Raw genomic sequence first — 19,941 nt, 5'->3', positions numbered from 1 at the left:
CTGAGAACTTATTTCGATTGCTAAAAGTTTTAATAAAAACATTACATATGGGACCATGGACAATTTAGGGGAGGGGGATTGTCCACGCTCCATACAAAAAAAAAGATTCCACGAGGGGGGGTCGAGATTTCCAAAAAGGTGTTTGAATAATGAACTATGATAAAATGCTCCTTTTTTTAGTTTTACGTTAAGAATAAGATTTTGGGGTCTTTTATCAAATAAAGGCAATAGAATTTTTATATAATCATCAAATAAAAACAAAATTAAGCAAAAAATATTAAATATCCAAACCCCCGAATGTATGCAACCCCCATCACATATCCCTCTCCTTTCGAACCTCTTCAAACCCACCGTGCACACAGCTTTCGAAACAAATTTTCTAACCAAATTCATGCCGCGGCTGTCATCGCCACACCCCGAGCAGAAAGTTCCCATCACATCGTTCAACTCGCGACTGGGTCGCAGCAAATTTCCCAATCCCGTAACTCGTGAAAGAAAAAAGTGAAAATCCCCGTGCCGAAACAATTCCACGGTTCCGGAACGCTCACCGGAGGAACGTGACCACCGAAGGGGGTGGGGTGCAAGTGCTCCAGATTGACGTACGTAAATATTGGTTACATAACCGCGGTGCGGCGCGCGGCTTCGACTTCGAGGGGCATGATTCGCCGGGGCAAATAGAAGGCAGAAAAAAAGTCTTGTGTTGAAGGAAGGACGGAACATCGTGCTCGGATGCGAACGAAATTCATGTTTTTTGGAAGTTGCTGGTGAGTGGAGGGCGTCACGGATGTCACGACGGGGTGGAGCGGATTGCGATTGTTATTGTTTTGGTTGGGTGGCAGTAGGCGGTTGGGTTTTGGTTGGCTGCCGCGAGAAAACAAGATGAAAAATCGATGATCGCAGCAAACACATGCTGTGTGTTATCACAAAAAAAGTGTCGTAATCGGGCCTCCTCACGTCAGTTTGTGAAAATTTCAGCCGCGGGCGCTAATCTTTTTATTTTTTAGATAAAACACCGTCTTTTCACGAGATCACGGCGAATTTTGCACTTACGAGAGTGTGGTTATAGATAAAAATCAACACTGATAAGAGAGATGAGCACGGGCAGTACGGGTTTGCCAAAGTGGCAGCTGGCCATTCTGATTGGGGCGCCGGTCGCGCTCGGAATCGGTTATTTGTACTGGCGCAAGTCGGCGGAACCGGAGGGCGAAGGCGGCGACAAGCTGACCAAGAAGAAGCTCGGTGAAATTAAGGACAAGACCATCTCGCTGGACGGGGAGGATCGGTCCCGCTCGCAGGATGTTCCGGCCAAGCGGAAGGTGCTTACGCCGTTGGAGGAGGCCCAAAAGCACAAGAACGAGGGAAATACGCATTTTAGGTGAGTTTTCGTGAATGTCTTGGTCAGAAATTTGTTTATAATTTATTTTATACTTCAGAGAAGGCAAATACGACGAGGCCATCAAGGCGTACGACCTGGCCATCGAGCGATGTCCGACGACGGAAATAAACGACTTGTCCACGTTTTACCAGAACCGAGCCGCCGCGTACGAGCACCTCCAAAAGTGGTCCGCGGTCGTTGACGATTGCACCAAAGCGCTAGATTGTAACCCGAAATACCTGAAAGCCCTGAAACGCCGTGCCAAGGCGTACGAACAGCAGAAAGAGCTGGCCAAATCGCTGGAGGACACGACCGCAGCGTGCATCATCGAGGGATTCCAAAACAAGCACACGCTGATCATCGCCGATCGCGTCCTCAAGGAACTTGGCCAGCAGCACGCGACGGAAGCGATGAAGGAAAAGACCGACCTCAAACCATCCAAATTCTTCGTCAAGAACTATTTTGCCTCGTTTGCGGACGATCCAATCCGGAAGTTGGTAATTGCAAGCACCGAACCTAAAGGCTTCGTCAAGGCCAAACTGCTGCTGGACCAGGGCATTTACGACGGAATTGTGGCCGCGTGTACGGAAGAAATCGAATCGAGCGAAGCGGATGCCGAGTACAAGGTTGAAGCCACCCTGCTTAGGGCGACCTTCTACCTCCTGACCGCACGTTACCCCGAAGCAACCGTCGATCTGGACTCCGTCATCGGTATGGAACTGGCCGACAAGAAACTCCGAGCAAACGCCCTCATCAAGCGAGCCTCGCTGGCCATGCAAACCGTGCCCAACATCCCCGAGGAATGCTTCAAATATTTCGCCCAAGCAGAACAAGTTGATCCGGACAACAGCGACATCTACCACCACCGCGGCCAAGTCTACATCCTAATCGAACGACTCTCCGAGGCCATCAGTGACTTTGAAAAGGCATCCGCCCTCTGTCCCGACTCGGGCATCATCGAAATTCACCGATGCTACGCCAGCTATCGACAGGCCCTCATCAACAAGGACGAAGGCGCCCTCATGAAGGTGATGCGGGCCTTCCGCGAGGCGATCGACCGCTTCCCGGACTGCGTCGAATGCTACAGCCTCATGGCGCAAGTACTCTCCGACCAGCAGGAGTACCACGAAGCGGACAACTTTTTCGAAAAAGCCACCAAAATCGAACCGGAAAACGCCCAAATCCTCGTCCACAAAGCCCTCCTCCAGCTCCAGTGGAAGGGAGACGTCGAGTCGGCCGTGCAACTTATCGAGAAGGCCATCGCCATCGACGACAAGTGCGAATTTGCGTACGAAACGCTCGGCACGATTCAGGTCCAGCGCGGCAAGCTGCAGGAAGCGATCAAACTGTTCGAGAGCGCCATCCAGCTCGCCAAAACCGAAATGGAACTGGTCCATTTGTACTCGCTCAAGGATGCCGCGATCGCCCAGGTCAACGTCACCAAGTCGATGGGGCTGGACATTCGAAGTATCGCCGAAATGACGTCGATGCCGCAGTTCTAAACCGTAAATCCCCCATTCAAACCACCAACCAACAAAATTCTAAAAAAAAACCTTAATTTTTCAGACGCGACGCCACCCAGAGAATGCTTTTACCCTCAGTTGTTCCGTGCTTCATTTCAAAATTCCACGTGCATCACCCCCTCGTTTCACGAACGCGAACCAATAATCGTTTCGAAACACACACACACGAACTCGTTTGCGCGCGAGAATTGTGGCAAATTATGGTACTTTATATAAATTTTAGGTTTTCAAACAACAACAACAACAATACACACATTCAGCAAAAAAGCAAAGATTGTATTGTAATTAAGGTAACTAAATATTAAATTGTAAGAGTTATGTTACACTGCTGTAAAACGATATGATTTTTATTTGTTTATTTGAAAGAAATTGTCAAAGAAACAACTAGCGTTCAATGGGGGCGTCTCCACCGCGGGATTGGAGGAGGGCAATAAGGTTGCAATTGACGGTTGACGGAATACGAGATTTTTTAAGGTTGAGTTGTTCTCTAGGATTTCGCAAATTGTCTTATGTTTGTATTTTATTGGTTGAATGAAACTTTGTCCATGTAAAAAGAAGTCATTTTGCATTAGTGCAATTCTCTACAAAATCGGTCTTTTTTCTTCAATTTTATTTTTTGTATTTTTTAATCCGGCTGAAACTTCGGTATGCCCAAAGAAGCCATTTTGCATCATTAGTTTGTCTATACAAATTTGGCAGCTGTCCATACAAAAATGATTTATGAAAATTCAAAAATCTGTATCTTTTGAAGGAATTTTTTAATCGATTTGGTGTCTTCGGCAATTTTGTAGGTATGGATATGGACTACACTAAATTATATGATATACGGTAATTAAAAATTTGGTGATTTTTTATTTAACTTTTTGTCACTAAAACTTGATTTGCAAAAAAACACGATTTTTAATTTTTGATATGTTTTAGGGGACATAAAATGCCAACTTTTCAGAAATTTCCAGGTTATGCAAAAAAAACTTTGACCCAACTTTGACCGAGTTATGATTTTTTTTTTTTCTAAATATCGAAATATTGGTCGCAAAAATTTTTATACTTCATTTTTCGATGTAAAATCAAAAATATACAATCAAAATAGTAGTTTATGCAACAAGTTGCAAAAAGAAGATTTTTTCAGCACGAGTTGTACATTTATCCAACGAGGTTTACCGAGTTGGATAAATACGACGAGTGCTGAAAAGTCAAGTTTTGCAACGAGTTGCTTACAACATTTTTTGCAAAAATTCCGAAAAACGCTTATTTAATGGAATTTTATGTCAAACATTCATGTGTTTAGTAAATTCATCGTTCAAAACAAAACTATATTGAAAAATGTTACTTTTCGATACTAGTGCTGAAAAGTTCAACTTTTCAGCACCCATTTCAGTGCTGAAAAGTAGAACTTTTCAGCACTGTTATTGAAAGGAATTAATTTTCCATTCTGTTATTTTTGGTAGGGAAAAGTAGGCCGTTTCGTTTCTCCAGAAGGGCAGGAAAAGTTGACAGTTTCACAGTGGAATTGCAAAAAAATATTTTTTCGTGATTCGATTAACGGAGGATTCGATTATCCAAAGTGAATTTTATCCGAGGCCTTCGAATAATCGAGACGGGACTTATGATGTTAAGAGATCAAAATCCCGCAATTTTTTTATAGCAGTTTAGTTTTTCTCAATATGTAATAATTGCTCAACACATTGTCTCAGTTTTTTACAAAAAGTTTTATTGATTCCTCTTTTTAGTCCAAAAGCACAGTCTGTGATCAAGAGGTACATTTTGTTAGAATTTTAGATTTGTTTTTTGTGTTTTTTTGTCTGAACTTTTTTTTCACCTTTTTCTTTCCTAAACGGTTTGAGTTACTGGATAAATATAAATAAGGAGGACGTTTAAACTAATAATGATTAATATGTGGTTCTTCTTTAGGTTAACATTCTTTAATGTTTTGTTTTGCGTGTAGGCGTGTAATCTTCTTTAACCACTCTTTCCTTTCTGGCTTGTTAATAAATTAAACGACATAGTTTACATGCAAGAAGGTTCGTCGCTTCACTCAAGTGTGAGAAAGCTTAAAAATTGGGGTAATTCTTCTCAAAGAAAAAAAAGTCTAACAGTTACTCAGTTCTTCACCGTGCGTAAACGTTCTAATGTGGGGTTAACGATAAAATTCACTTTTTTGTTTCTCATAAGATCTTCAGAAAACTTAACAAAAATTTAATGTGCTTTTTTTTTGTTGAATCGTGTTTGAGAGGAGACATCTGTTTTTGTTGTTAAGGGGAAAAGGGGGTTACATAAATACGAATAAATATAAACAGAAAAATTAAATAACAATTCACGTTCGGGGGTTGGTAATAAATAAAATTAATGTAGAAAAAAACGAAACTCAAAAAATATAAATTCCAAAAAACAAAATCAACAGCAGTGTGTTTGTTGGTGTGGGTGCGCTTTGAAAAGTGATTTTTTTTTTTTCAAATTAATTGAAGGGAAGGATAACGAAATCTATTGTGTTTCTTATTTCTTTTCTCTCGGAGCAATTGTTGTAGGTTTGTTGGTTGGTTTCTGGGTTGTTGTTTTGCTCTTGGTAGACTAGATGTTTGATTAATACACAGCTTCAGCATCATTATTTGGTGGTTAGCAGAAGGGATTATGATGATTTAGTTGTTTCTTTTTTTATCGAAATGGTATACATTTGATGGTTGTTTTTCCTACTTCTAAGAGAGATTGTTTCTTTTGATGATTATGAAATGTGTGTATTTTGGTGATTAGTACGTGTATGATCTCACTTTCGTCGAACCCTTTTTCAAACAATTTCAATGCATGAAAAATGGCCCTTTTTACGGTTTACGATTAATCTCATGTTGGGGGATGTGAAATGTTTTATGGTTAATTCATCTCAAGCCACATAATTTGGTGGCAACTTTGTAGAGTGAAACCATTTTGAGGGTTAAGCTCAAGGTTCGAAATGTTGCTCCAAACTCGGAGAGCACTTCCGACTAAACGTCTACGCGGATTAAATAGTTAAGGTTCCAGTAAATAGTTAGCAGCTGCTCTTCTCTCCTCTATCTCCTCCTCATTCTCTCACTTGCATACTCGCTTTCTAATCGTTAATGTTACATAAAATATAACAAAAAACAGATAATCGTAATCTATCATTAGAAGTTACGCGTCACGTAAAATTCAAAGAAGAAGAAAAAGACCACCAAAATCAGCCCTCCTTCGATTCACTGGCTATCGTCGTAGTCGCAGTCGCAGTCGTCGTGCTCGTCGTTCCGGAACCACTTTCGCCGTCAGCCGTGGTCGTTTTGGGCGTGGTCGAGCTAGACGGCACCTCATCCCGCTCGGCCGACTCGCCGGAAGTATCTCCGGCACCGCCGGTTCCGCCGTCCTCCAGGGTGGACTGCTTCTTCATCTCTAGAAATTTGTCCCCGTTGAAGCGGCCCTTGTCGTCGTTTACGTCCTGGGGGTGTTATTTTAGAATGAGGAAGAAGAAGATATTTTAGTGATTATTTTGATTAAAATGTTTAAAAAAATAAAAAATAAATTTTACGAAATAGTATTATAAAATTATAGTAAATATATTACATAAATAAAGACAATATTTTTGACTACCATTCCTTTTTACCTAAATTTTCTGTTACATTATCATTGAAATTCCATAGAAACTGCAACGAGCTCTGTTAACAAAAAAAAAATCACCCGTCGATTTTAAACTAATTTTCAAAAAGGAAGTTTTTTTTATAGAAAAGGAAGGTTTGCAAAAAAAAAAAACAGATTAAGAAAAAGTTAAAATCTCAAGATATTTGACAACACTTATTTCTAAATATTTTTAATATTTTAACAATAAACTATACTACCGCTCGAAGCAAGTCGGTCGTGTAGAGGAAAGTGGGGACGCTTGATCCCAAGCTTGTATCTCGACAGCATGTGGGTAAAAAAATAGCTTTGTTTTAGAAAGTTGTGCAAAATTGACTCAAACTCATTGTAGAAAACAAAGAAAAAATTAAAAAAAAAATTAGATTGAGTTACACACATTTTTCTAAAAATTGCTTCCAAAAATCTTTGATAAATCTTTTTTCTTTGTTTTGATATGTATAAAAGACACTTAAAATTTATTAAAAAAATATTTTTACACATGAATTTTTTGATAAACTTATCAACTACACAACCCTTGTGCATTTGATGTTAAATTTATCGTCATATTATTTTTAAATCAATTGTTTAAAAAAGTGCGTTGAAAGGGAGATTTAATACCTTCATTTTTACAGTCATTGGGATCAGCCTCAAGATTAATTAATTGGTTTGTTTTTCGTACATGGTTTCCTTTAGTATAGTAGTACATGACTTACTGCAGTTTGAACCATTTTTCAAATGTTTTGTAAACAAAAATTACCAGCTTTTGTAAATATGCTTAATTATGGCCTACAAAATAATATTTTTTCAAAAATACTTTACATACTAAACTTGATATATTTTGAACACAAACGTACAGGTTTTAGGTGAAATTGCTTTAACTTATAGAAAATCAAATATTTTGATGAATAAGAAACATTTTGCTTAAACTTTCTTCAACATGTTGAAAGGGGGATCAAGTAATAGCTAACATTTTGAAAATGCCGGATTATTATATATTTTTTTCAAACGCTTGGCATGATTCAAAGAGTTCATCTGATTAAATACCCTTATCAGTGAAACATAATTAAATGTTTAAGCATTCATCTTTTTCAAAAAGTTCATAGTTTTGTAAAAAAAAAGGACAGAATTATGTGCGATACAAAAAGGGGATCAAATCTCCCCACTTTTGAAGGAAAAAAGGTATTGCGATCAAAAGCTCAAAAATTCCGACAGATGGCGCAAAGCATCGAAGAATGACGATTCAAATTTTCGCTGTTCGGTTACATAGGAATGAAAACTTAAAATTGAATTTACAGCTTAGAACAACTTTTGAGAAAAAATTCAAGTAGTACGATTGTTAACTCTTTGCCCTCTATAAATTAACGCAATAAAAAAAATTGAAAAAAAAATAATTTTGAAAAAATAATATTGTTTAAAATGATAGAGCATCAAAAGTTAACAAAGTATCAGCTCGAATTTTTGCTCAAAAGATGTTCTCAACGCTGGAATTTAACAAAACAGAATTCGCATACATAACCTCAAAGGGCGGAAATTTCAATCGACATTCTTCGCTCTGTTCTGCTACTCAACACTAGGTGTCGCCTGTCGTTTGGCTCTTGAACGGCAATTAGACTATGACAAACGAACAAACTCGCAAATAAACTTTTGGACAGTTTGGTAGTTGCCTGCATTGTTGTTTGCCTGCATTTGTTTGCAAAAACGTCAGCCTGCATACATTTGGCTTTGTTTACGAGTTTGGTAAACTGTCAAACAAACAAAAAAGTGTGAGTTTGTTTGCCATAGTCTAATACCCCCTTCAATGATGCAGTTTGGATCTGAACAATATGAACTACTAGAAGAAAAAAAAACAATAAATTTAGAACATTAGATAGACCATCAGTCACAGACAAGACATTCTGTGGATAAGTGTATCTTAAAAAACTAAATTTCTAGCATAACTTCCAAAATCTAGAAAATGTACCCCGAACAAATTTTGCGCATCCCAAGGCAAACGCAATGCAACTTGGTATGGTCTTAAACATGCGTGAAGCATTCATTTTGTCGTGAAGCAAGATCTATCGTGAGCAACGTGCGCCGAAGAGTCAACGGACAAAATGCAAATTTGTGAGTAAGTGAAAAAATTAAGTGTGAAATGGCCAAAAGTTCCAAGCAAAAATTAACGACTCACAACATTGTACTTCATCCTTTCGATTCCCACCTCGCAGGCTTCTCCAACCCAAAAAATGACACCAGTTTCGAGCAGCAATGATTCCCAGGACAGCCGAATGTTTCTGCGACAAATACGAGGCGACAAGTTTGGTGCAACATTCAGATCAAGATACAAAAAAAATATGCTAAAATGCCCGGGGAAGGGGGGGGTTTGGTGTTGATATAAATGGAGCTTCATGTAGCAGCCTCATTCGTATCAAGCTTTTCGTGCGAAAAGGACTCATATCGTAGAACGAAGTGCGCCGAAATCAACGGACAAATGGGCTCATTGCGCAGATCGGTAAGTTACTCGAAGTTAAAAGTGATGCAGCCATTCATATTTGGTAGAATGTCAAAGTGATCACATTTCATTTACAAAAAAAAAATCTTTTTAGACAAATTATAAGCTTACAGTACAAATTTCTTATTGAGAAGAAAAAGTGAAGTGAAATATTGGGTGACAAATTATGTTTAGTCGTTAAAAATTAATTAAAACAGGTGTTTTACACAGAAAAAAATTGTATAAATTATAAAAGTGTTATTTTGGAAGGTTGAATATTACCTCTTTTAAGATGTAATTATACCTCAATTTAGACTGAAAAAGTGACATTACACCAGAAAAGTGGTAAAATTACACATTTTCAGAAGAAAAATTACACATTTTCTCCTTTCCAGATGTAATAATATTACCATGTTTTTTTTACTGTGTATATTATTGCTTGATTCGATCAAACTATTGTCTCGGACACTCAGTTTTTGCAGATTTAACAACATTTGTGTTCTGTTTTTTATTTAATGTTTCATAAAAACTAAGTACTATTTTTTTCATTAAATATTTTTATCAGAAAGTGCTGGTACTTTTTAAATTACTAACTCAATAAAAAATTAATTTAATTTTTTTTGTGTCTAAGGCTAACAACTTTCAGCGGTGAAAACTTCGAACCAAATGAAAATTTGCAGAATTTTAGCGTTCTGAAAAGATAACTGAGCTATTCTCTGCCAAAACCGGAAATGGATTTTATTTGTATTTTTTTATTTGGCTCAAACTTTGTGGGGGCCTTCCCTATGACCAAATATGCTATTTTGTGTCATTGGTACAAGTCTCCATACAATTTTGGCAGCTGTCCATACAAAAAAAAACAGCTGTAACTTTTGAGTGAATTTTCTGATCAATTTGGTGTCTTCGGCAAAGTTGTAGGTATTGTTGAGGACTTTTGAGAAAAAAATAGGTACACGGAAAAAAAAAATTGCAGATTTTTTTATCAACTTTTTTTTTCACTAAAACTCAATTTCCCAAAATACGTATTTTTTGATTTTCGAGATTTTTTTATATGTTTTAGGGGACAAAAATCTGCCGCCGAGTTATGAATTTTTGAAAAAATAGTGATTTTTGGAAACAATTGAAGTTTTATGCAAAAACAAGTTTGACATTACTTTTAAAGCAAAATTGAATTTGCAATCGAAAAGTACTTAACAGATTTTTTGATAAAGGGCTCCGTTTTCAAGATTTAGCCACCGAAAGTTTGATTTTAGCGAAATATTTGCAGTTTTTCAATTTTTAAAAATAGTGACCATGAGTGACCATTTCTAATTTTTTTTTTTTTTGAAATGTTCAGAAAATTTGCTATAAAATTGTCTAAGAGACATTGAAGATTGGACCTCGGGTTGCTGAGATAAAGCCGCTTTAAGAAAAAGAAACACGAAAATTGAAGTTTTCTAAGTCTCACCCAATCAGCCCACCATTTTCTAATGACGATATCTCAGCAATTAATGGTCCGATTTTCAATGTTGATAAAAAAATCTGCAATTTTTTTCCGTGTACCTATTTTTTCTCAAAAGTCCTCAACAATACCTACAACTTTGCCGAAGACACCAAATTGATCAGAAAATTCACTCAAAAGTTACAGCTGTTTGAATATTTACATACCATTTTTGTATGGACAGCTCCCAAAATTGTATGGAGACTTGTATGGGTGAACCAATGACGCAAAATAGCTTATTTGGTCATAGGGAAGGCCCCCACAAAGTTTGAGTCAAATAAAAAAATACAAAAAATAAAAATGGTCGAAATCGGCCGATTTCGTAGAGAGTTGCTCAAGTCAATATTTTAGTTCTATTGATGAATTATTTAGAATGAATGACTTTTTTTCATTTGATGCATTCAAGTACTCTACAAGTGTTATACTTGATCAGGCTGTCTGTAACTCCGTTTCTGGTGACCATAATTTCATTATTTTCTTTAAATAAAAAAAAATACATGAAAAAATTTAATAGATTTTTTTTTATTTTTCGTGTACCTTATTTTGTCTAAATTGATGTAATATTACTTCATAAAAGAGGTTATATTACAAATTAACAACTTTTTACTGTGTAGATCACATTCTTTTAACTTTGATAAGACGTTCGAAAGAGCGCCAACCAAAAATGTAAAACCAAAACAATAACTCGCTGGTCGAGACATCGCTCTCTTTTACCTTCCCCACATGCGAGTACTACTAGGCTGAGCCGAACCGAACCATTTATTTAGCATACAAATTAGTGGAGAGGCGCGCGCGTAGTGACCACCTTGTACTGATCGATTCCCCGAATTCATTCAACAAATTTCGGTCATTTTATCCGCGTTTTGGGTGTACCAGCTTAAATAAATTAGTATTCCCCGAAATTTTTACATATTCCAAGATTATTATTTTTTCCAAGAACCATAGAGAAATCTGAGAAATACAACATCTGTGCTTTCCGAGAAGAAGAGATATTATGTATAACGAAGCTTCCATCTTTTCGAGGTGGGTCAAGCAAAGTAAATATATTTTGGACAAAAAAAAAGTAATTTTTAAAGTTGGCTGAACTCCGATCTCTGAGGTGTCATTTCACCAGAAAAGTATCAAATTTTAATCATAATTTTAATTTCAAGAGCAAATTATTTTGTTTTTCGATTTGGCTTGAACTTCACATTGAATTAAATCAAGGGACAGATTTTATGGAAAAATAACAATTTATTATCTTTTGTTGTGTTTAATTGATTTTTCTTTAACGTCCTTTTCAGTACAATATAAACGTGAATTTCACCGCAGACGAAAATGGATTTCGAATGATCAACGCCTTCATTCAAACAATCAGGAACGAAATCAACGGAGGACGCCGCGAGCTGCAACAGCAGTTGTACCAACTTTGTCATCGTAGAGATCAAATAATCCTCAGCCTTAGGGCCACGAAGACTCCAAGAAATGGATACAAGAGCTAGCTTATCATACAGCAAAACGAAAGCGAGAGGTGAATTATTTCGGCTTTTCTTCACCACGACAATTTACATCTTTTTTTGATAGCGTTTCTGAACACAAATATCAACTTAATAATTCTTAATAATCGATGTGTTTTATTTGTAATCTTCGAATAACCATTATTAATGATGTATGCAAGCAATTTGTTTCTATTTTAATATTTTTAGTGGGCAAAAAGTCAAACTCTTGATCTTGGTAATCCATTATTACAATTCAAGAAAAAATCGTCAATACTTATGTACGAAGTAAATATTTATCAATTTTTGACGCTACTGCCGTTCTACGCATAATTGTCCCATGTCAGTTTTTGACGATTTTTACTTTATGCCATTTTTAAGTTTAGTCTGATGCGTACTTTAAGAAAAACACATAAAATCTGGTACTTTGTTCGGAAACTCATCAAAAACAACACCAAGTCTGTTTGTCCCATCGTTGAACTTCTACGCATAATTGTCCCACCGAGTATTTTCTTACACGGAATCATCTGTTTTACTAAGCATTATGTCATGTTTACCAGTTGTATAGCAAGATAATCACAAATAAGGGTGATAAACTGCTAACTGGGGCGATTAGGGACACATTGTGCGAATAGGAACCCACGGGACAATTATGCGTAGAAACACAGAAATCGGCCGAAAAATTTCAATCGCGTTTTTCACAGTTGCACTTTTTTGAACATGGGACAATTATGCGTAGAACGGCAGTACTTTAATTGAAAATGCTCATATTCAACAATTCATTAAAGACCAACCACTCTAATCTTACTAAATACGCAGTAGGGTGCTCTCTTGGTCGTTCGTGAAGGTTCGGCTGCTTATTAATTTCTCGTCGCTACGTACCTTGAGTGACGTGCTGGAAGCAAGGGCGTCTATGCGAAGTGTCCCTTCACCCGCTACATATTTGCCGTGCTTAGGGGAGGGGAATTTTGTTATACACCCAACCCCCGGTGGTTGATCACTTTTTCGTTTGACACTTTTTTAGTTTATACCCCGTCGGTTGGTCAAACTCAAACTAAAAAGTGACGAAGGCGCTCACGCACACTATCAAAACAAACGTTTGATATTGTGTCTGAACTCCGTGTAAAAGGGGTGTCAAACTAAAAAGTGACCCCGTTCGTTTGACAATAGTTGGTGTCAAACCAACGGGGTTTGATTGTATGCGCTAGTAGAACTAAAATTCGCGCAAAAATAAAAACTTACGCACGTGGCTGAACAGATTATGGAGTCGAGGCTCAAGCAACCAAACAAGCTGTTACTTGTCAAAGGAGCTTGAAGAAAAAGTCGATGTTTTGAGCGGCGGTGCTTCTAAATTATGTAAAAATATTTATCTTTTCGCACTCTTCAGCAAAGTTCTTCCCTGGAACACAAACACGAATGAGATTGAGGGAAATTTTACGATAAAAAAAATATTTTGATTTTTTTAGAAATAAAAATTTAAATCTCAAAAGGGCCAAACATCCAATATTACGCCCTTTTGCAATGCCTTAATTTAAAAAATATTGAAAATATTGTTTTCGAAAAGATCGCAAAATTTCACGAATGTTTTTTTTTTTTTTGACATTGATAACACAGTTCAACAAAAAATCAAATACTTCTTGTCTCTGAGACGAGAATATGTGTTCCTAGTAGAATTTTTCCTGCTGAATCCGAATCCGGGTCCAGAATTGCTCCAAATGGTCCCAATTTTGAGATACACCCGTTTGAAATGTTAGTTTAGGCCAAAATTAGCTATTTTGTCGACTATTTTACAAAAGAACTATTGAATAAACAACTAAACCAATACATGTATCTTAAAGTTCACGTTTTCCCCTTTCTGAAACACCCCTGGTTTTTTAAATTTGATTGTTTTTACGCATATTTATAGTCATTTTAAAAATAAAATTTGACTTGCATGCAAGTTGGAAAAACTTGAATGAGTACCAACTGAAAATATAATTTTAAAGTGGTTATAAATATGCGTAGAAACAATCAAATTTAAAAAACCAGGGGTGTTTCAGAAAGGGGAAAACGTGAACTTTAAGATACATGTATTGGTTTAGTTGTTTATTCAATAGTTCTTTTGTAAAATAGTCAACAAAGTAGCTAATTTTGGCCTAAACTAACATTTCAAACGGGTGTATCTCAAAATTGGGACCAATTGGAGCAATTCTGGACCCGGATTCGGATTCAGCAGGCAAAATTCTACTAGGAACACATATACTCGTCTCAGAGACAAAATCTTGTTGGACTGTGTAATCGGACCATTAGCTGCTGAGACATCTGCATTAGAAAATAGAGGGCTTATATTCTGAATTTCAAAAAAAAAAAAAATGTTTTCAGAAATTGTGGCCACTATACTGCCGTTCTACGCATAATTGTCCCATGTTCAAAAAAGTGCAACTGAGAAAAACGCGATTGAAATTTTTCGACCGATTTTTGTGTTTCTACGCATAATTGTCCCGTGGGTTCCTATTCGCCCTAAGTGTCCCTAGTCGCCCCAGTTAGCAGTTTATCACTCTTGTTTGTGATCCGCTTGCTATACAACAGGCAAACAAGAAATAATACTTCATAAAACTAATGATTTCGTGTAAGCAAATACTTGGTGGGACAATTATGCGTAGAAGTTTAACGATGGGACAAACAGACTTGGTGTTGTATATAATATAAAAAGAAAATCGAAAAACTGCAAATATTTCGCTGAAAACTTTCGGTGGCCTATACTGCCGTTCTACGCATAATTTCCCATGTCAGTTTTGGACGATTTTGACTTAATGACATTTTTAAGTTTAATTTGATGTGTACTTTAAGAAAAACACATAAAATCTGGTACTTTGTTCGGAAACTCATTGAAAACAACACCAAGTCTGTTTGTCCCATCGTTAAACTTCTACGCATAATTGTCCCACCAAGTATTTTCTTACATGGAATCATCAGTTTTACTTAGTATTATGCCTTGTTTACCAGTTGTATAGCAAGATAATCACAAATAAGGGTGATAACCTGCTGACTGGGGCGATTAGGGACACATAGTTCTACGCATAATTTCCCATGTCAGTAATATAACCCACGGGACAATTATGCGTAGAAACACAGAAATCGGTCGAAAAATTTCAATCGCCTTTTTCTCAGTTGCACTTTTTTGAACATGGGACAATTATGCGTAGAACGGCAGTATAACTTGAAAACGAGGTACTTTATCAAAAAACCTATTAAAGTACTTTTCGATTGCAAAGTATAATTTAAACAAAAAATAAAGTTAAAAATATTACGCGTAGATTTTTATTTTTTTTTTTTTTTTTTGAGAAATCATTATTTCTTTTCAAAAAAAATATTACATTTTCTGACCAAATTTCTTATATTTCTTCTCGAAAATCAAAAAATACAAATATAATAATACAAAATCGGCAAGTTTTTTTTCATCAATACTTACAACTTTGCCGACTTTGACAACAAATTGATCAGAAAATTCCTTTTCAGATTTTCGAATACTGGCGTACCATTTTTGTATGGACAGCTGCCAAAATTGTATGGTGAACCAAAGCCCAAAATGGCTTCTTTGGTCACAAAGTTTGAGTCAATAAAAAAATACAGCAAAAAAATGGTCGAAAACTGCCCATTTTGTAGAGAATTGCTCAGTGACTACAAAACACAAACAAACCCACCACCCACACACAAAGCCCAAAATGGTACAGAAAGGTGAGTGAGTAATACTTACATGAAGAAAACGCTATCTTACAATGTGGCGAACAACATTCACAGGTGAGTGGATTGTTAGAATGCGCTAAAACTACTCAAAGCTACACTAAAACCGCGATAATTATTTTTTTAGATAATAGTTAACATAACTGACATCTTTATTCCGATTGCAGTGTGTGTGTGTGTGATTGTATAAAACTGTATATGTTACAACATCTTTTCGATCTTGCGGAAGGCATCGTGTTTCGTTTTGATTCGTTTCGAATTTCGATCGTTTCTTCTTTTTACACAAAACAAAGTCTTTCGTTTCGTACTGAAAGTAGTCGTCAGTTTTAAACTTTTTGAGATCTATAACAATATCGTTTTTTCTAAAATGAATACGCGTGTGAGTACATCAAGTTTCATAACATAAGCGTAGTAGGAATATCAAAATGTTTCGCTCCATTCCACTTCTTGCGAGCGTTTGAACCATGCGTTCAATTGCAGAAAACACAAAACAAGACAACTTTAAAAGAAATATGAAAAAAACGAACAAAATTTCAGAAATCAATCGCTGGTCGATTTGTACCGAACCAGCCGTTGATAGGGCACGACGACCCCGTCGGAATCGATCGACGAAATGGACGGAAAACGGTTCCCGTTGCCGACGCGGCCCGTCCCAGCCGAGCAGGTGGTCATGTCGAAGCTACCCGCTAAAGTCGGAGTCGCGTGTCTGGCGTAGAAGCCACCCTTCGAGTAGTAGCCGCGCGCAGGGCGGTTCTGGTCGTAACTGCCGTTATTGTTACTGTCCTTATAGCTAGTGTTATTGTTAGCATCGTGAGGTGGATGGTTTGGGGTGCTGTTGTTAGTTGGGTTATTGGCGTCCTCCGGCGGCTCGTTGCATTCGCCGGACGGGGAAGACGAAGAAGGGGGAAGAGGGTTGTTATCACTGTTGCTGTGGTTGTTGTTGTTTACCTTATTTCGTACTAGATATGGTAGCTTGTCGCATATCTTCAGCCAGTCACGTGGCAGAGCCCATGAGTGGGGAGATTTGGAGTAGTAGATCAAGCGTTCGTATTCATGGACGATTCTCACTGCGAAACAGAGACACGAGATATTGAAGGACTCCCCCAAGAATTAACTCTTGTCCCTTACCTGGCGTAGAATCGTCCCTCGAGCCGTCCTTAATGCCCTCCGGTGCGCTGTCCTTGCGCGAAAAGTGACTCCGTCGGGAGCGGCTCAGCCCGTTGTTGCTGGCGGACGACGGCGTCGACGTGACCAGCGTCGAGTTGGACGAACTGGAGCTCGTCAGCGTGGGCGGATCCACGATAAACACGTCGTCATCGACCTCGATGCAGTTGCCGCCGCCGCCGCCGATGGCCATCGCGTCCAACCCCACGCCACTGTCGACGAAGGGCGATCCGGTTATGAGCTGATGCTGGCCAGCCATCGGCGTCACCGGCGAGGCCAGCGAACTGGGCAAATCAAAGCTGGAACCCATCTCGACCGACGCCAGGAACTCGTTGCTGCTAAAGTAATCGTCCAGCACTAGCTTCGCGACCTGAGAAACAGAATGACGAAACGATCATTCCCAGAACCACCAACCAACAAATCCCGCAAACAAACTCACCCTCACTAAGTCGAAACAATCGCCGGTGATTTTGATGCTGTGCCGGCCCACGTTCACCGTGTACTTGTACTCGCCCAGCGACGCGTCGTTCTGGGAGAAACTGTGCAGCAACATTCCCGCCTGGCCATTGTTCTGCGACCCGTTGCGCACCAGCTTCGGATGCGTGTACTGCTGATGCTGATGCTGTTGAGCCTGAACTTGCTGCTGAACCTGCTGCTGCTGCTGCTGGTACATGTTGTTCAGGTTCAGGTTCAACCCGGCGGCCGACGGAGGACCCTGCGGGCTCGGCATGAATCCACCGTTTGGATTTCCCCCGCCCATCGAGTTCATCCGCTGGAGTTGGACGTTTCCACCGGGGACGACGACGCCACTGGAGGAGGAGGAGGAGTCCGGGACGGAACGGCGGGGCATCGCCACCATACCGTCGTCCGAGGCGGACGAGGCCAGCGAGCTGCACGACCCGTCCTGGGACGTTTCCAGCCGCACCGGAGAGGCATTCCGACGGATTGTGTCTTCGATCAATTGCTTCGCGTAGCTGTTGTTGGAGGGGAGAGTGGAATTGTTAGGAAAACAGTTTTGATCAATTGGACGGGGATGCACGTTGTTCTCAATTACTAAAATTCATCAAGATTTACGGTAAAGCGAGCAATTTTTGGATGTTTCATGTTTTTTGGACCTCAATTCAAATTCTTCTAAAATTATTGAATTCTTATATCCTAAAAACTTCTGAAAAAAATAAATTCTTATATTCTAACAACTTCTGAAAAAAATTCAAACATTCAAAGTTGGAAAACATATATATTTTTTTATTTATAAATTATAAAAATTATAAAATTTCCATATTTTTTTTAATCTAAAAATCTCGTTAAAATTTGGAAATTCTTAAGCTTAAAGCAAAAATTATAAAATTTCTAAAGATTCTAAAAATTTTAAAAAATAAAAAGAAATAATTCTGAAAGACATTTTATCTGAATTTCTAAGATCTCATTTTTTACAGATTTTAAAATTTCTAAAATATCTATGAAAAATCAAAATTTATAAAATTTATAAAATTACCAAAAAATTTCTCCGAAATTACCGAATTACCGAAAATTACCAAAAAATTTCTAAAATTTCGAACTTTTTTAAATTTTCAAGTATAAAATTTCAAACAATTCTAAACTTTTTAAAATTTAAAAGTTTAAAAAGATTATTTCATTTAGTTCTGAAAATTTCTGAAATTACTTAACTTACTAAAATTTCTATAACTTTTCAAAATTCCAAAAATTAAAAAAGCTTATTACTTTTAGTTCTGAGAATTTATAAATTTTAAAAATGCTTAATTTCTTAAGTGCTTAAAAAACTAAAATTCTTGAATTCCTAAATTCTAAAATTACCAGAAATTCTTTTTAATTTATATTTATTTTAATTCTGATTATTTATCTTTAGAAAATTAAAATGTTAAATCGTCGTGTTCCTAGTACATAGGATAGGTCTAGGCCCGTTCTTAAACTGACAATTTCAAAAATTAAAAATTCCTAAAAATACTTTAACTTCTTAACATCTTAAATTTTTTAAAAATATTAAAAATTCTAAAAAATTTAGAATACATTTTTTTTAATTTTCAAAATTTTTAGAGTAAAAAAAAAATATTAGGAAGTTAGGCCGTTGCAAATATTTTTCCAAAAAACTTCAAAATTTCCATGAAAATAGAAGCCTAATCAACTGAAAACAGTATAAATTGCATTTTTCTGCATTAATAATCATATTTAGCATGTTTGGGCTTGTTTAAAAATGTTTTGAATTTGTATGCAATTCCAATGTACAGCACCGCAAAAAAAATCCCAAAAAATATTTTATTTTTTTCAATACTTAGATATTTTGGAAACTAATAATGGCAAAACAACTGGACAGGTGTAAAACACTTTTTTCATTAAAATGTTGAAACCATGGCTCGTAATTTCAATTTTTCTATTCTATTTTACTTCAAAAAATATTTGCAACGGCCTTCAAGGATTTTTCAGTATTTTCGCAATACGCAATTATCAGTGTAAGAACGGGCATTGACCTTTCATATGCAATAGGAACCCGACGAACACACACTGCCTTTACATCTACATCTCACCCTTGCTAAGAGTCAGTACGAGCAACACGCTAGAACACGCTTTTTAATTGTTAGAATTTTTAAAGTTTTTGGAATTTTTTTTTTTCAAATTTAAAATAATAAAAATTTTAAAGCTTTGAAAAAACTTTTAGAAATTCTTTTGTAAATTTCATAAATGCTTTAAATTTAGCACTTTTCTTAAATTCCTAAATTCTTAAAGAATCTCCATTTTATAAATTTTAAAAATCCTAAATTTAAAAGATGCTAAGAGTTCTAAAAATTCTTGTTTTTTTTAATTCTGAAAAATCTTAAAGTTTCTTTAAAATTCTTAAAAATAAAAAAAATCTTATTCTTTTTAATTTACTTATACTAATTAAAAAAAAATCTAGATTTTTTTACATTCTATAGATTTTTTTTAATTCCAGAAATTTTGTAAATTGTAAAAAAAATTAATTCTAAGTATTTTAAAAATAAAAAAAAATAATTCCATTTTGTTACTAAAATTTTAGGAATTCAATGAATTTAAATCAAGAATTCTAAAAAAACCCTTTTTTATACATAATATATTAAAAAAAAAACTAAGAAATCTAAATGTTA

The 19,941-nt window shown here is 36.7% G+C and overlaps 2 protein-coding genes across 4 annotated transcripts in view; one reads left to right on the top strand and one right to left on the bottom strand.

The window, feature by feature from the left end:
- Positions 1 to 418: 418 nt before the first annotated feature.
- On the top strand, positions 419 to 3,235 carry LOC6033624 (mitochondrial import receptor subunit TOM70). The gene is made up of 4 exons (XM_038255425.1): positions 419 to 764; positions 1,005 to 1,375; positions 1,434 to 2,880; positions 2,942 to 3,235. The coding sequence occupies exons 2-3, from the start codon at positions 1,092 to 1,094 to the stop codon at positions 2,875 to 2,877; spliced, it is 1,728 nt and encodes a 575-aa protein (XP_038111353.1). The 5' UTR covers positions 419 to 764; positions 1,005 to 1,091; the 3' UTR covers positions 2,878 to 2,880; positions 2,942 to 3,235.
- Positions 3,236 to 4,588: 1,353 nt separating this feature from the next.
- The window catches only part of LOC6033623 (eukaryotic translation initiation factor 4E-binding protein Mextli), a 28,724-nt gene continuing 13,371 nt past the window's right edge, over positions 4,589 to 19,941 (bottom strand). For 2 of the 3 annotated variants that reach the window (XM_038250731.1, XM_001843998.2), the window contains 3 exons: positions 17,262 to 17,796; positions 16,787 to 17,192; positions 15,774 to 16,725 (listed from right to left, as the gene is read on the bottom strand). In XM_038250731.1, the coding sequence (XP_038106659.1) occupies positions 16,199 to 16,725; positions 16,787 to 17,192; positions 17,262 to 17,796 (1,468 nt within the window). In that variant the 3' untranslated portion in view covers positions 15,774 to 16,198. Of the gene's footprint in view, positions 6,338 to 15,773; positions 16,726 to 16,786; positions 17,193 to 17,261; positions 17,797 to 19,941 lie in introns of those variants that run through there. The other variant, XM_038250732.1, reaches the window with a different exon arrangement.

This window comes from Culex quinquefasciatus, chromosome 2 (genome assembly GCF_015732765.1).
Source record: "Culex quinquefasciatus strain JHB chromosome 2, VPISU_Cqui_1.0_pri_paternal, whole genome shotgun sequence".
NCBI classification, from domain to species: Eukaryota; Metazoa; Arthropoda; class Insecta; order Diptera; family Culicidae; genus Culex; species Culex quinquefasciatus.
This window is presented reverse-complemented; position numbering and strand designations above follow the sequence as displayed.

Excerpts from the sequence above, each read along its gene's own strand:
- LOC6033624 (XM_038255425.1), top strand. The coding sequence starts at position 1,092 with ATGAGCACGGGCAGTACGGGTTTGCCAAAGTGGCAGCTGGCCATTCTG. Across the intron at positions 1,376-1,433 it reads GAGGGAAATACGCATTTTAG|AGAAGGCAAATACGACGAGG; the intron begins GTGAGTTTTCGT and ends TTTATACTTCAG.